Source organism: Aulonocara sp. 'chitande type north' Nkhata Bay, linkage group LG23 (assembly GCF_057382095.1).
Source record: "Aulonocara sp. 'chitande type north' Nkhata Bay isolate Kocher_YH1m ecotype deep benthic linkage group LG23, A_spYH_male_GT1.1, whole genome shotgun sequence".
NCBI classification, from domain to species: domain Eukaryota; kingdom Metazoa; phylum Chordata; class Actinopteri; order Cichliformes; family Cichlidae; genus Aulonocara; species Aulonocara sp. 'chitande type north' Nkhata Bay.
Window position 1 is genome coordinate 18,937,448 of NC_141365.1, and position 13,176 is coordinate 18,950,623.

The window sequence follows — 13,176 nt, forward strand, 5'->3', positions numbered from 1 at the left end:
CCTTTTCTAAAGATAATGCACAAGAAAGCCTGCAAACATGTTTGCTGAAGACAAGCAGACTAAGGACATGGGTTACCTGTGGTCTGATGAGAACAAGACTAGCTTTTTGTGGTTCAGATGGTGTCAGGGGTTTGTGGAGGCAACCAGGTGAAGAGTACAACGATAAGTGTATTGCCTACAGTCAAGCATGGTGTTGGGATGTCAATGTTTGGGGCTGCATGAGTGCTGCTGGTACTGGGGGGCTTCAGTTAATTGAGGGAACCCTGAATGCCAACATGTACTGTGCCATCCTGAAACAGCATGATCCCCCACCTCAAAAAAGACCAGCGCCTTGCTAAATAAACTGAGGATAAAGGTACTTGACTGGCCAAGCATGTCTCCAGACTTAACCCCTATTGAACGTCTGTGGGGCATCCTCAAATGAAAGGTGTAGGAGTGCAAGGCCTCTAACATCCACCAGCTCGATAATGTCATCATGGAGGAGTGGAAGAGGATTCCAGTGGTACCCTGTTAACTCTATGCCCAAAAGACTTAAGGCAGCTTTGGAAAATAATGTTGGTCACGCAAAATATTGACACTTTGGGGACAGTTTGGACATTTTCACCTAGGGGTGTACTCACATTTGTTGCCAGCGCTTTAAACGTTAATGGCTGTATGTAGAGTTATTTTGAAGGGACAGCAAATTTACACTGTTATCCAAGCTGTACACCAACTGCTTCACATTGTGTCAAAGTGTCATATCTTCATTGTTGTCCCATGTAAAGATACATACACGCAAAAGTCTTTGTGTGTATGTAGGTACAGCTACGATACAGCTAGGATCCTCAAGGTCCCAGGCCTCGGGTAGACAATCCAAGCTTGAAGGATAGCCCGTCCGCAGAAGCGACAGGGGAATGTTTTATTTTTTTCTTCAATGTAGATTTTTTTTCAAAGGGGGGGCTAAAATCACAATTAAAGTTTAATGGCATGGCCCCCTTTCTCTATCTTCAGGTAATTCTGATAATTTTGATGAACATCTTCAATGGCCTCAGCCTTACATGTCATTCTGCAGAGTATCAGATAGGAAGTGAATGCTGTCCGAAGTGCCTTTCAGGTAAGAACCAACTGAATGATGAATGCATGTGTTTTCTAAGCACACAACTTAGACACAATAAAAAAAGAAAAAGCAAGCTTGAAATGAATTTGTTACTTTTTTTCATCAGGGAGTAGAGTGAAAACTCACTGTAATGAGTATAGAAGTACATCATGTCTCCCCTGCATGGATGGAACCTTCACCGATCAACCTAATGGGCTGGAGCGATGTATTCCCTGTACAAACTGTGACTCAGGTGAATTAATTTCACTGGGCTTTACTATGTTTTATGTTATAGTATTTCAAATTAAAACATTACGGGAGGTTTTTCTCCATGATTTCATAAATTCAAGATGATCATGTTTGATATTTCCTAAAGACGTCATAATGACCAAATGTATTTTCAGCAAAAAATCATAAACTCTGAGCTTCAGCGTCTCTTCACAGACACATGAAACCTGTTCAGTATGTTTTATTTATGTTGGCAGGTTCTGGTCTGATGGTAAAGAAGCGGTGTACAGCAACATCAGATACAGACTGTGCACCACTGGAGGGATTCTACTGTGTTTCTTCTGTGGGACTCAGCTGTGACATAGCACAGAAACACAAACGCTGTAAACCAGGACAGTACATCAGTCAGCACGGTAGGTTTGTGTTTTTAAATGAGAATACCAGAGTTCAGGGAAACTGATCTAATTTATTATTTGCTGAACATTTTTATACAATATTCTTATTATCATTGTAACATGGGATTTGTACAGCAAAATTAAGTCTAAAGTCAACAGTGCAAACAGTCACCATATAAAAACATCACCACTGGGATATGTGCTATTGGTCAATAGTGACTGACACTGGTACAGACTGGTTTCTCAGAGGATATAGAGACTGGTTGAAAATCCCAGCTGGTCTGTGCAGTCCTTCAGCACAGGTCCAGGAACACCATTGGGTCCTGCAGCTTTTCTCCCATTTATGTATAACTTAACTGTTGTTACGGTCCAGATGACCCTCGATCCTTCTCCTGTAGTCCACCTTAGATGAGACCTTTCTTCAGGTTGACTCGGACCATGCTGAGGAGACCTGTATCACCAGACCTCTAGATGGTGTCCTTTCATTCAGGAGGTGCAGGATCTCCCTGCACCTCAAAGGCTTCTGATTTCTTTATTTAACATAAGACAGCGTCAGTGAAAGTTCCCATGTCTGACAGTATCCCAGTTAGTTCTGCTGAAGCAGTCATCCAGCTGTTGAGAGGCTCCATCAGACCAGCTTTTAATGGTTCTGCTGGAGATGAGAGCTGTTCTCCTCAGACGGTGTAAACAGGGATGTGTGGTCAGACAGGCCCAGGCGGTCTAGCCGTATAACCTAGCTTGATGTTCAAGTAGCTCTAGTCCATTGTGTTTGCTGCTGTGGTTGTTAATGACAGTCTTCCTCCCCTGCTCTTACCAGAGTCACTGATTCATGTCACTGTGTGGCAATGGGGAGATATAGAGTTTAAGTTCAACTTTTCAAGTTTTACTTCTGTATGGTTCCCTATAATTTGTAGATTCTTAAAAAATAAAATTAAAAAAACTTTGCAGATTAGATGAAGATATTTTATATGAATTTATGACATGAAGATGTCAAACTGTACCATATTTTTAAATTTAGTGCACTGTTGGACGAGGACCCGGGGTACAACAGAGAGATGTTTGGACTCAGTGTGAGAGATATCACAGAGAGTGAAGTTCAGATAAACATGAAAATACCAGCAAGTCCAGATGTTCTTGATTGAGTCTTTGTGTTGCTGTTAGTTTGCACAGCAAAGCTTCTTGATGTGTTTGAGGACAGAATTCCACACTGATCCACACATGTAGTTGTTGTTTTCATCAGGAACCGCCTCCACAGACACTGAGTGCTCTGACTGCAGCAGTGGAACATTTTCAAATGGAACATTTCACTCCTGTCAGCCACACACACAGTAAGTGAAGCTTCAGAGGCACATGTGCAACATCTGTACATGTCCCCTAACAGTGTCTCTCTGTCCTTCCAGATGTCACCTACTCAATCTTCAACAGAAAACAGCAGGAACATCTGCAGCTGATGCTCAGTGTGGAGAACGCAGTTTTAATGTGGGAGCAGCTGTTGGTGGAGCTGTGGGTGTTTTAATTGTAATTATTGGAGGAGGGGGATTATTATTATTATGGCACTTAAAAAAGAGGGCTCCGTCTAACAGGTGAGGATGACAGAACAATGGAAATGTTTAATTTACTGCATCATCATGTTTTCTGACACTGATATAATTTTCACTGCTTTGGTTACAGACCACCAATCAAAGGTATGTTTGTTTCTCTTTCTCCATGTTCACTGCATCACATTGATTTATATAATAAGGTTTTTTTTGTTTTTAAATTTCATTAAAAAAGGCACAGATGGGGAGCGTTTAGCGATGGCATCATCAGAAGGTAGGACAGTGAGCTGTTCACTGACTGAGCTGCACTGATGTCTCTACAGATGTACCAGAGTGTGTTTATTAAACAGAAGCCTTTTCATGTGTCTCCCACAAATGTGCAGGTGATAAAAGAGCAAATGCAGACCATAATGAAGGAATCCCTCTGTGAGCCAACTACTTCTTTCTGTGCTGCTTCATGTGTTGTGGAGAAAAAAGTGATCAGGCTACCTCATAAAACACTGTAGCAGACTTGCATCACATCCTCCCTCCACCACCAGTCCACCAATACTATGATGATCTTTTATGGGGCCATCTTAAAAGATATGAAACAGATAAATAATTACAAGAACTCGTGTACTGGTCTGAGATGAGTCTGAATGTGTACAACACAGTTGTACAAACTGTAGAGATTACCTGGAAAGCTCCAACAAACTTTGTCCAGCAAGCCTGCAGAAGTCTTAGGAGAAAACCTCATGGGACCCTTTATCTACAGTGTCGGTGGAAACCTGTATTTAACAGTCTTAGCAGACTGCTGTACAGACTGGAGAGGACTGTTCTCTCTTTATAAAGTGTCAGCAGAAACCAAAGCTCACATCCTAACCAGAGAAATACTCTCCTGCTGGTGTCTGTGAAGGTTCTCAGTCATCCAGGTCATCGCAGTCAAAGGAGCTTGCAAAGAAAAGCGTCTGGACTTCTTTAAGTTACTTGAAGACGTTTCAAGTAATGGATGTGAGTGGGCGTTAAGGCATTCCCAGACGCCTTAATGCCCACTCACATCCTGGGCCATCTGATCTCAGGAATTCGCATGATAAGGTGGGGCCAGGTTTCACAATGAACTCACCCGAAACTCTGGCTGATTGGGACCCACACCCAGTTTCACACCTTGGCTCAGGGGATTAGAGGATCATCAGGGGGTCCTTTTGTCCCTCTGTGGGGGGATACTCCCACTAGGTTTATATCTGGGACTCTCCACCATTTGACCTTAGAACTGAAGAAGCTTCTCGGATGAGAGGTGAAACGTCTTCAAGTAACTTAAAGAAGTCCAGACGCTTTTCTTTGCAAGCTCCTTTGACTCTCCTGCTGGGTTATACCAGCTTACATCCTCTTAGACCGGGACCAACTGTTCAAATCCTCAGAGTCTAAAGAATCCTGCAGACTGTGGAATCTTCAGCAGAATCTTCCATGTCATCCTGAAACCAAACTGACTGAAAGGTAAATAAATATGTGATTTCCACGTGTGTGATGTGAGCAGGAGGTGAAGCTGCTGTTGTACAAGATATGAAGTTTAGATGTTGTTCCACTCTGTGTTTCTATATTGTTGATATTTAGTGTTTTACTCTCTAAAGTCAGACAGCAAATAAAATGACAGTTACAGTTCAGTACGCAGTGATTTCACACACAGGATGAGTGTTTGTGTTGTGAGTCAGTAAAAGTCTAAAAACAGTGTTCAGCTGCTCTGATGGAAGATGGCTTTAAAATGGACTTTCATTATATACAGGACACACATGGACAAGATGGAGTCCATCAGTATTGTGTGCTTGTTTTTATGCGGCTCACATCAAATTCTAACTAAATGTTTCCTTCTTATTGTGTGTTGTTCCTCTGGGGCTAGACCTTCATGAAGCAGTCAGGTTCTTTGTTAGTCTATTCTGTGCAGCAGCAGAGAGAGAGAGCAGCAGACAGGAGAGACGATACTGGAGCTGTTATCATCAGTGTGCACATATCAAACATTCCCTGTTCATGAGATATACATGGGAGATTATTATAGGAAATATCAGTGACTTCCTGCTGGATCTGTACTCTGATGTGAAGGACTGTGAAACTAAAACAGGCTTGAGTGTCCTTTCATCATTACAGTCAGTTTTACAGTCAGCTCCTGCAGTCTGGTTCATAAAGCTCTCAGAGAGAAAGACCTCCATCCTCCCGGAAGTGCTGAAACTCCAACCAGAGAAGAAACAAGTGGAGCTGAAACTTTGCATGATACATGGAAGAAAAACACAAAACTGGATCTGCTGATAGCTTCATCATTCCCTGCAGTTCAGATCCTGCACTTCTTACAGTGACACCTTTACCTAAAAACACTTAATAATAACAAAAAGTTTTTTATGCTTCTTATTAAAACCTGACTTGATTACAAAGACTTAATCAGGTCTGAACCTTTCCCCTTAACTAGCAGCAGTGCTGTGATTTCTGAGAAATATAAAAACTGTTGCAATTTTAAAACTTTACTACTTTACTTCTGTCAGTCTGTCCCAGGGCAGCTGTGGCTACAACTGTAGCTTGCCTCCACCAGTGTGTGAATGTGTGTGTGTGAATGGGTGGATGACTGGGTGTGTAAAGCGCTTTGGGGTCCCTAGGCGGGACTAGTAAAAGCACTATACAAATACAGGCCATTTACCATTTACTTAACAACTTTGTGACTTGTAAATGTTTAGGTTTAATAAATAATTGTGTATCTCCTCCTGTATTACTGATCACTATATACGTATACAGTATACATATATACTGCTTGCCTCCTCCCAGATTGAGACGTGACTTCCTGGAAAAAATTGCTGAACTTTTCTCCAAAATGACAACATTTGACTGCATTTAGGTGATTTTAACATTCACACTGACAGTAGCAGCTCTGACAGCGGACAATTCACCACTTTATTAAAATGTTTAAATTTTAACCAGCATGTGACAGAACCCAGCCAAACAACAGGTCACAGCCTCGATCTGATTGTTTCCAGAGGCCTCAGTGTCCCACTTACAAATGTTTTACATGTCTCGCATCATTATTTCATATTTTCAGAAATGTTCTTCTTCTGTCAAAACAAATACAAACAGATTTATCAGTAAGAGTCATGTCAGTGCCAGCACAGCTAACACATTCACCTGTGAGTGTTCAGGTTTCATTAGCATTATTGTCTTTATATGATGAAATGATGGGCAACCGCTCCAATACAAGTTCTCTAATTATATTGTTCCTATTATTTCCTATTTATTGTTGATATGGCAACATATTAATGTATGTAGAACAACAAAAGCAGCCTGGATGTGATTTATGAATAACTGATTTCTTTTTTTCTTTCTGACGAATGCGCCGTTTTTGCTTTTGTTGCATGAACAAACTGGTTATGTGTTAGGTTAGTGTGAGCTTTGACTTCACTTCCATCCTGCGTGTGCTTTGGATGTATCTGAGCTGACAAAGGTCCAATCTTGCATGTCAGGACAGAAAGGATTAATTTACATACTTGGGTTTATTGAACAGTCACAGTTTGTGAAAGTGTTTCTCTCCTCAGTGTGGAGCAGACACAGTGGACAGGAATGCATCCAGCTGTGTTTCCTGCATCCTCCAGTCTGGATTGTCCTGCAGTCACAGTGAAGGTGTTCAATCCACAGTCTGCAGCACAGAACTGAATGAAGCACAAGCTTGAAGAAATTCAATGAAGAGTTTATGTTTATAATGCTGTGAGTGTGAATGCTTGTCTGTCTGTGTGAGTTAACCCTGTAACAGACTGCCAACCTGTCCACGTGTTACTCCACAGAGTAACTCTGGTGGACAGAGCAGAGTGGATGGGTTAGTCTGTTTTTCATCTTGTCGTGATCAAAACGATGTACCATTAAACATGAATGTGTTTACTGTCTATACTCTGTACAGTAGAGCAGAGGCCTGTCAAAGACTCCTGGTGATGTCTGGAATATGAAGAAGGGGAGGGACGTCAAGCTTTACTTATAACTATATTTTAAAACTGTTCAGTTTCCTTGCTGATCAGGACCTCCTCCATGTCCACTCATACTATTCCAGTGTTATTAAGTGATAGTTCAGCTGGTTACTGATGCTTGTTTTGCACTATCTGGATAGATTTTATTTACAATGGCTACACCCACCAAAGGGCATTTTATGTCAATTAACAGAAACCTCGTATATAAAAGTGCTCTGGAACAAGGTGGGAGCTCGGCACAGCGTTCACATCCCCAAAAAAGAGTGTTCAACAATGAGCAGTCCCTATTCACCGTTTCAGTTTAACTCCCGGGCCGCCCCACGAATCAACCAATCAACATTCAGCAATCGTTTCCGGTACAACGGGAAGTCTGTGGGGTGAAGGCACGGGGAGTGCATCTCGGTGAGTAAAACTACCCCCTCTGTCCTACCGGAATAGTGCACCTTCAGACAGCACGACATCGCTCATGCTGGACTTCCTGCTGGGCTTACACTGTGCGATTTTTGGCCCATTTTGAGCCGATTTTTGAGTCGTGCGACCGTTTTGGCGATCGGCCCGATTTTGGCCTTCGTCGTGCATCGTGTAGTATATGTGGGGTAACGAGAAGCGATTAACACCTCACGACCAGCTCCCGATCATCAATCGCTTGGTCGTGAGGATTTCAAACCTTTTTGATTTCAAACAGGATTTCAAAACTGTTTGAAATCCTCGCGACCGTCGTGAGGGTGTCACCGCAGTTTCTCACACTGCGCACGCGCAAACAAATGTCAGCGAAAAAGACTGCGCAGCACGTCAGTGCAGCGTGTGATCTGGACACAAGCGATGGAGGTACTCATCTGAGCTTTTTCGATGTGGCCTCACAAAATTATCACAACCGTGAAAATAGTTGGATAGACATTGCTGCTCAATCACAGCTGCCTGATCAATGTTTTTCATTAGCAATTTAGCAAAGTTGATGGTGGCGGTGTGTGTCTGTGTGTGTGAAAGACAGAGCAAGCAACAGAATTTCTGCTATAACCTTCATTTTATGGACGCACAGTGTGAGCACTCAGGTCGCATCAGAGCATCGAGCCGTATAGTGTGAGGCCCTGCATCGTGACCTACGAACTTGTAACCTCTGCGAGTCAATCGTGCAGTTTGAGCAGAAGCTGAACGTAGACATGCGGAAGTAGCTACGTGTCCTTGTTTTTTGTTAAGATAAGATAAGATAACCTTTATTAGTCCCACACGTGGGAAATTTGTTTTGTCACAGCAGGAAGTGGACAGTGCAAAAGTTATTTAGCAAAAATTAGAATACAATAAGAATAAATACAGTACACAACTGTACAGAATAGAATAAAATGAAATACTATATATAGTAGAATAAAATATACAATAGGATAAAAATAGAATACAAATTCTATATACGACTGAGTAAAAATACAACGATGCCAGAAAAGAGTATTGCACTTAGTGTTATTGCACATATATGGATATGTGTGTTTGATCAGTTGGAGTCTTTGTTGTACAGTCTGACAGCAGTGGGGAGGAAATAGGGCTGTTCGATATAACGATATATATCGGATGACGATATAAAAAGTCTATCGTTTCATTTTACGCTATCGTTTGTTTGGTGGTGTCGCAAAATAAATTGTTTACGGCAATATTTTTTCATCGTTTTGATGGTCACTGTAGTGACTATATTAATTTCTTAAAGTTCTCTCTTTCTCTTATATTTTATATAACCACACTATGGACGGACAAGCGCCTGTTTTTATGCGTTGTGGTTAGCAACAACAACGGTAACAGCATCGCGTGTCCGCTTGTTTATGTTCCACATAAACCTTTCACAATAAAGCTCAAGATCCTGTTGAGAGTTTTCAAAATAAACTGAATCACGTGAAAGAGCAGATTATTTACAGATGAGAATAAAAAAAGAGCCGTCAGGTGCTAAAAAATAATCCTTAGACTCAAATGTTAGAACAGGCTTTTCCCCGCAGCACGCCGTGTAATAAATACAAAGAATACGGCGGCTGTTACAACTTATGTCTAAAAATGTATAGTTTCATGCATTGGTTAAAACACTCGACTCCAGCTACGTGACGCGCAGCTGGAAACACTTCCCGCAAGACGAGCTGCCCAAGATTCACAGAATTTACAGAAAATGTTACATTTTTGTGATTTATATCGTTATAAATTCTTATATCGGGATATGAGATTTTGGTCATATACCTGCGAAATCTTTCCGTCCCACACCATGGGTGCTGCAGCCTGCCACTGAAGGAGCTGCTCAGTGCTTTCAGAGTCTCCTGCATGGGGTGGGAGATGTTGTCCATCAGGGATGATAGCTTAACCACCATTCTCCTGTCACTCACCACCTCCACTGGGTCCAGAGGGCATCCTAGAACATCCCTTCTGATCAGCCTGTTCAGTCTCTTCCTGTTCCCAGCAGAGATGCTGCCACCCCAGCAGACCTCACCGTAAAAGATAGCTGAGGCCACCACAGAGTCATAGAAGGTCTTCAGGAGTGGGCCCTCCACTCCAAACAACCTGAGTCTCCACAGTAGTTACAGCCTGCTCTGCCCTTTCCTGTAGAGGGCGTCTGAATTATGAGTCCAGTCCAGTTTGTTTTTCAGATGAACACCAAGGTATCTGTAGCTGTCCACAGCCTTGATGTCCATCACTTGGATGTTCAGTGGTAGCAGTTGAGGATGTTTGTGCCTGCGGAAGCCTACCACCAGCTCCTTGGTTTTACTGGTGTTGATCTGGAGGTAGTTCTGCTGGCACCAATCTACAAAGTTTTGGGTCAGTCCTCTGTACTCCTTGTCGTCCCCATCAGTGATGAGGCTGACTATTGCAGAGTCATCAGAGAACTTATTTAAACCACAAAATGGGAGCGTTCAAGTGTTTGTTCTACCTCCTTTTCCTAGCGTCCTTTCCTTGACCTGGATTGAAACGTGATCGGGATTAAGGATGGAGAGGTGATTGGAGGAGATGCTGGAGAAAACGCTGTCCTATTATTCATAGCGACCTTTGCGTACTCTAATGCTCCATTCATAGTTGACATTCTCTCAATGTGAAGTCATCTGATAAGACTGCAGTACAGTCTGGACTTATGTACTGAATAACTTATTTTGTGATGAGCTGATAGATAGCTGTACACAACTATACTAACATACATATGCAATTATCACGGACAGTAACATGCATGTGTGGAACAAACATTATATCCATGTTAGAGTGCTGACTGTGGTTTTATGAATGTCCTCGCTGTAAAAGAGCTTTCAACCTCTGGTTCATGCAAATACATGTCAGTATTTGACATATCACCTTTCATGTCCAAAGTTACCTTGGATATGAAATGCAAACTATGCAAAGTTCAAATGTTTGCAATAAATTCAAACCATAAAGAAGCCTCTGACTGGACTTGTGTGACATAAAGTGTCACCGCCATCAGCTCAACAGTTTACCTGAAGGTTTACCTACATATTGTTTGTTCTGTCAGGTGTGATTGTGTAACATGTTAATTTGTGTTTCACATGTTTAACATGGGCAGCTGCCTGCTCAACACAAGCCAACGCTGTGGAAATGGTTTGTATGAAATAAGCAAATGTGCTTCATCTTTCATGAGCTCAGCTCATGTGGATCGTCACACCAACTTATGTGACTTGAACCTGTTAGATGTGATTTAAAAGAGGAAACAAACTTTCACATATAATCAATATCTTGATGTCAGATGTTTGAAATTCACAGCACTACAGTCTCACCTACGAACAACATAAATGAGTATTTTCTTGTCACAGTAACATTTAAAAATGTTAATTTTACTTTTGGATGCTCTCTCCTTTATTGGTGATTGGTGGAAAACTACCAGATGGTCCATCACCACCAACAACTAGTACGGAGAATGGACTGAGATGTTGGTCAGACAAAACCAAACTAAAATCCTAATAAACAAGTTAATCATTAAAAAACAAAAACTGTGCTGTCTGTTAGCTTTTAAATGCATTAAAACAATAATTGTGGCTAATAATGGATTGGATTTATATAGCGCTTTTCAAGGCACCCAAAGCGCTTTACAATGACACTATTCATTCACTCTCACATTCACACACTGGTGGAAGCAGCTACAGTTGTAGCCACAGCTGTCCTGGGGCAGACTGACAGAAGCGAGGCTGCCATATCACGCCATCGGCCCCTCTGGACAACACCAGTAAGCGGTAGGGTAAAGTGTCTTGCCTAAGGACACAACGACCAGGACAGAGAGCCCGGGGATCAAACCGGCGACCTTACGGTTACAGATGGGCTTCTCAACCCCCTGAGCCACGGTCGCCTGCTGATTAGTTGAGCATTAGACTCCATGGTCACAGCTCATACTGTGACCATGGAGGCACAGATGTGGCTGCTAAAATCTTTCCTCTGCCTGCCCTGATGCCCTTTCACTCTCAACTGTGTGAAGTCTTGTGTAAACAGTATCAGCTTCATTATGATCTGACTACGTTGGTTCATCATCGTCTAGAACGCTTTAGGGCCTGTTTCTGGGTAATCCCTAACCTGTTGTTTTTTTTGTGTTTCCAGATGTTGTCCAGCTGTTCTTCTGGTTAGAAATCCATCATCTGAAATCTCAGGGACGTTTCTTCATATTTTGGATCAAGGAAACTTTCAGCCTGTCAGATCAGATGTCTTCAAGAAGGAAACCTGCGAATGCTGCAGCATTTCTGGTATGCACTCTTAAGCTCTTTGTTAGTCTAGTAAGCAGTGGATGATCAGATTAAACCTTTTTGTTTCCCTTCAGATAATTCTGATGAAAGTCTTTAGTGGTCTCGGTCTCTCGTGCCATCAAGGAGAGTATCAGATAGGAAATGAATGCTGTCCAAATTGTCTTGCAGGTAAGAACCAACTAAATGATGTGTGCATGTGCTTTCTAAGCACACACGTTGGATGCACGGTGAAAAAAAAAAGTTTGATTTCTTGCTTTTGTTTTCATCAGGAAATCGAGTGAAAAGTCACTGCACTGTAGAATCAAGTACTTCCTGTCTGCCCTGCATGACTGGAACCTACACTGATCAACCTAATGGACTGGAACGATGTCATCACTGTACAAACTGTGACTCGGGTACATTTATGTTCATATCTTCATTCCCTGACACTGAATCAGATCTCAACAGAGTTATTTTGTTGTTAATTGTTGTTAATCTTAAATCAAATCAAGACATTAAGGGATGTCTTTGTTCATTAATTCAAATATTCAACATGATGATGTCACATCTTTCCTGATTGTCATAACGATCAAAGGTGTTTTTCAGTCAAGAAAACATGAATCACAAACACATGAAACATGTTGAGTACGTTCTTTTTATGTTGGCAGGTTCTGGTCTCAGAATAAAGACACCGTGTACAGTAACATCAGATGCACTCTGTGAACCTCTGGAGGGATTCTACTGTGTCCACCCTACAGGACACAGCTGTGAGAGAGCACAGGAACACAAACACTGTAAACCAGGACAGTACATCAGTCAGAATGGTAGATTTGTGTACCTTTAAGTTTCCTGATCATGTTTATTTTATATAAATAAAACAAATGTTGGGTGGGGGGTGCAGGAAGGTCATCTGGCATAAAAATCTGTGCTAAAACAAAATTCTGACTCATCGAGAATGAGTGTATCAAAGACTGCCTCTGGCGGAAGGTATCTTAGGAAGCAGTGAGAGAAAAGGAAGGAAATGTGACACTAGGGACTATGACGGTAAAGAATGAAAGCTGCTATTATGATGGAGAGAAGGAACGTAGATAATAATGTGTGTACAGGAGAGCAGGTGGAACAGACGAAAGGCCGGGGTCATTGGATGTGGAATCAAACTATACCATGGTGTAGATAGGAAGGGAGTAGGGGTAATATTAAAGTAATAGCATGTCAGCAGTGTTGTGGAGGTGGAGCGAGGCTCAGACAGGATCATGAGTCTAAAGGTGAAACTCAAAGGTGGGATGTTGTCCG

The 13,176-nt window shown here is 41.9% G+C and overlaps 1 protein-coding gene across 5 annotated transcripts in view; it reads left to right on the forward strand.

Moving 5' to 3' along the window:
* Positions 1-13,176, forward strand: part of LOC147301524 (tumor necrosis factor receptor superfamily member 14-like) — a 62,748-nt gene that overhangs the window by 44,379 nt on the left and 5,193 nt on the right. For 2 of the 5 annotated variants that reach the window (XM_086284683.1, XM_086284682.1), the window contains exons 5-12: positions 991-1,093; positions 1,203-1,328; positions 1,561-1,716; positions 2,939-3,026; positions 3,099-3,281; positions 3,370-3,383; positions 3,472-3,510; positions 3,620-5,637. In XM_086284683.1, coding sequence (XP_086140809.1) covers positions 991-1,093; positions 1,203-1,328; positions 1,561-1,716; positions 2,939-3,026; positions 3,099-3,281; positions 3,370-3,383; positions 3,472-3,510; positions 3,620-3,666 — 756 coding nt within the window. In that variant the 3' untranslated portion in view covers positions 3,667-5,637. Of the gene's footprint in view, positions 1-990; positions 1,094-1,202; positions 1,329-1,560; positions 1,717-2,938; positions 3,027-3,098; positions 3,282-3,369; positions 3,384-3,471; positions 3,511-3,619; positions 7,607-11,761; positions 11,905-11,978; positions 12,073-12,173; positions 12,300-12,551; positions 12,708-13,176 lie in introns of those variants that run through there. The other 3 variants (XM_086284684.1, XM_086284685.1, XM_086284686.1) reach the window with 2 other exon arrangements.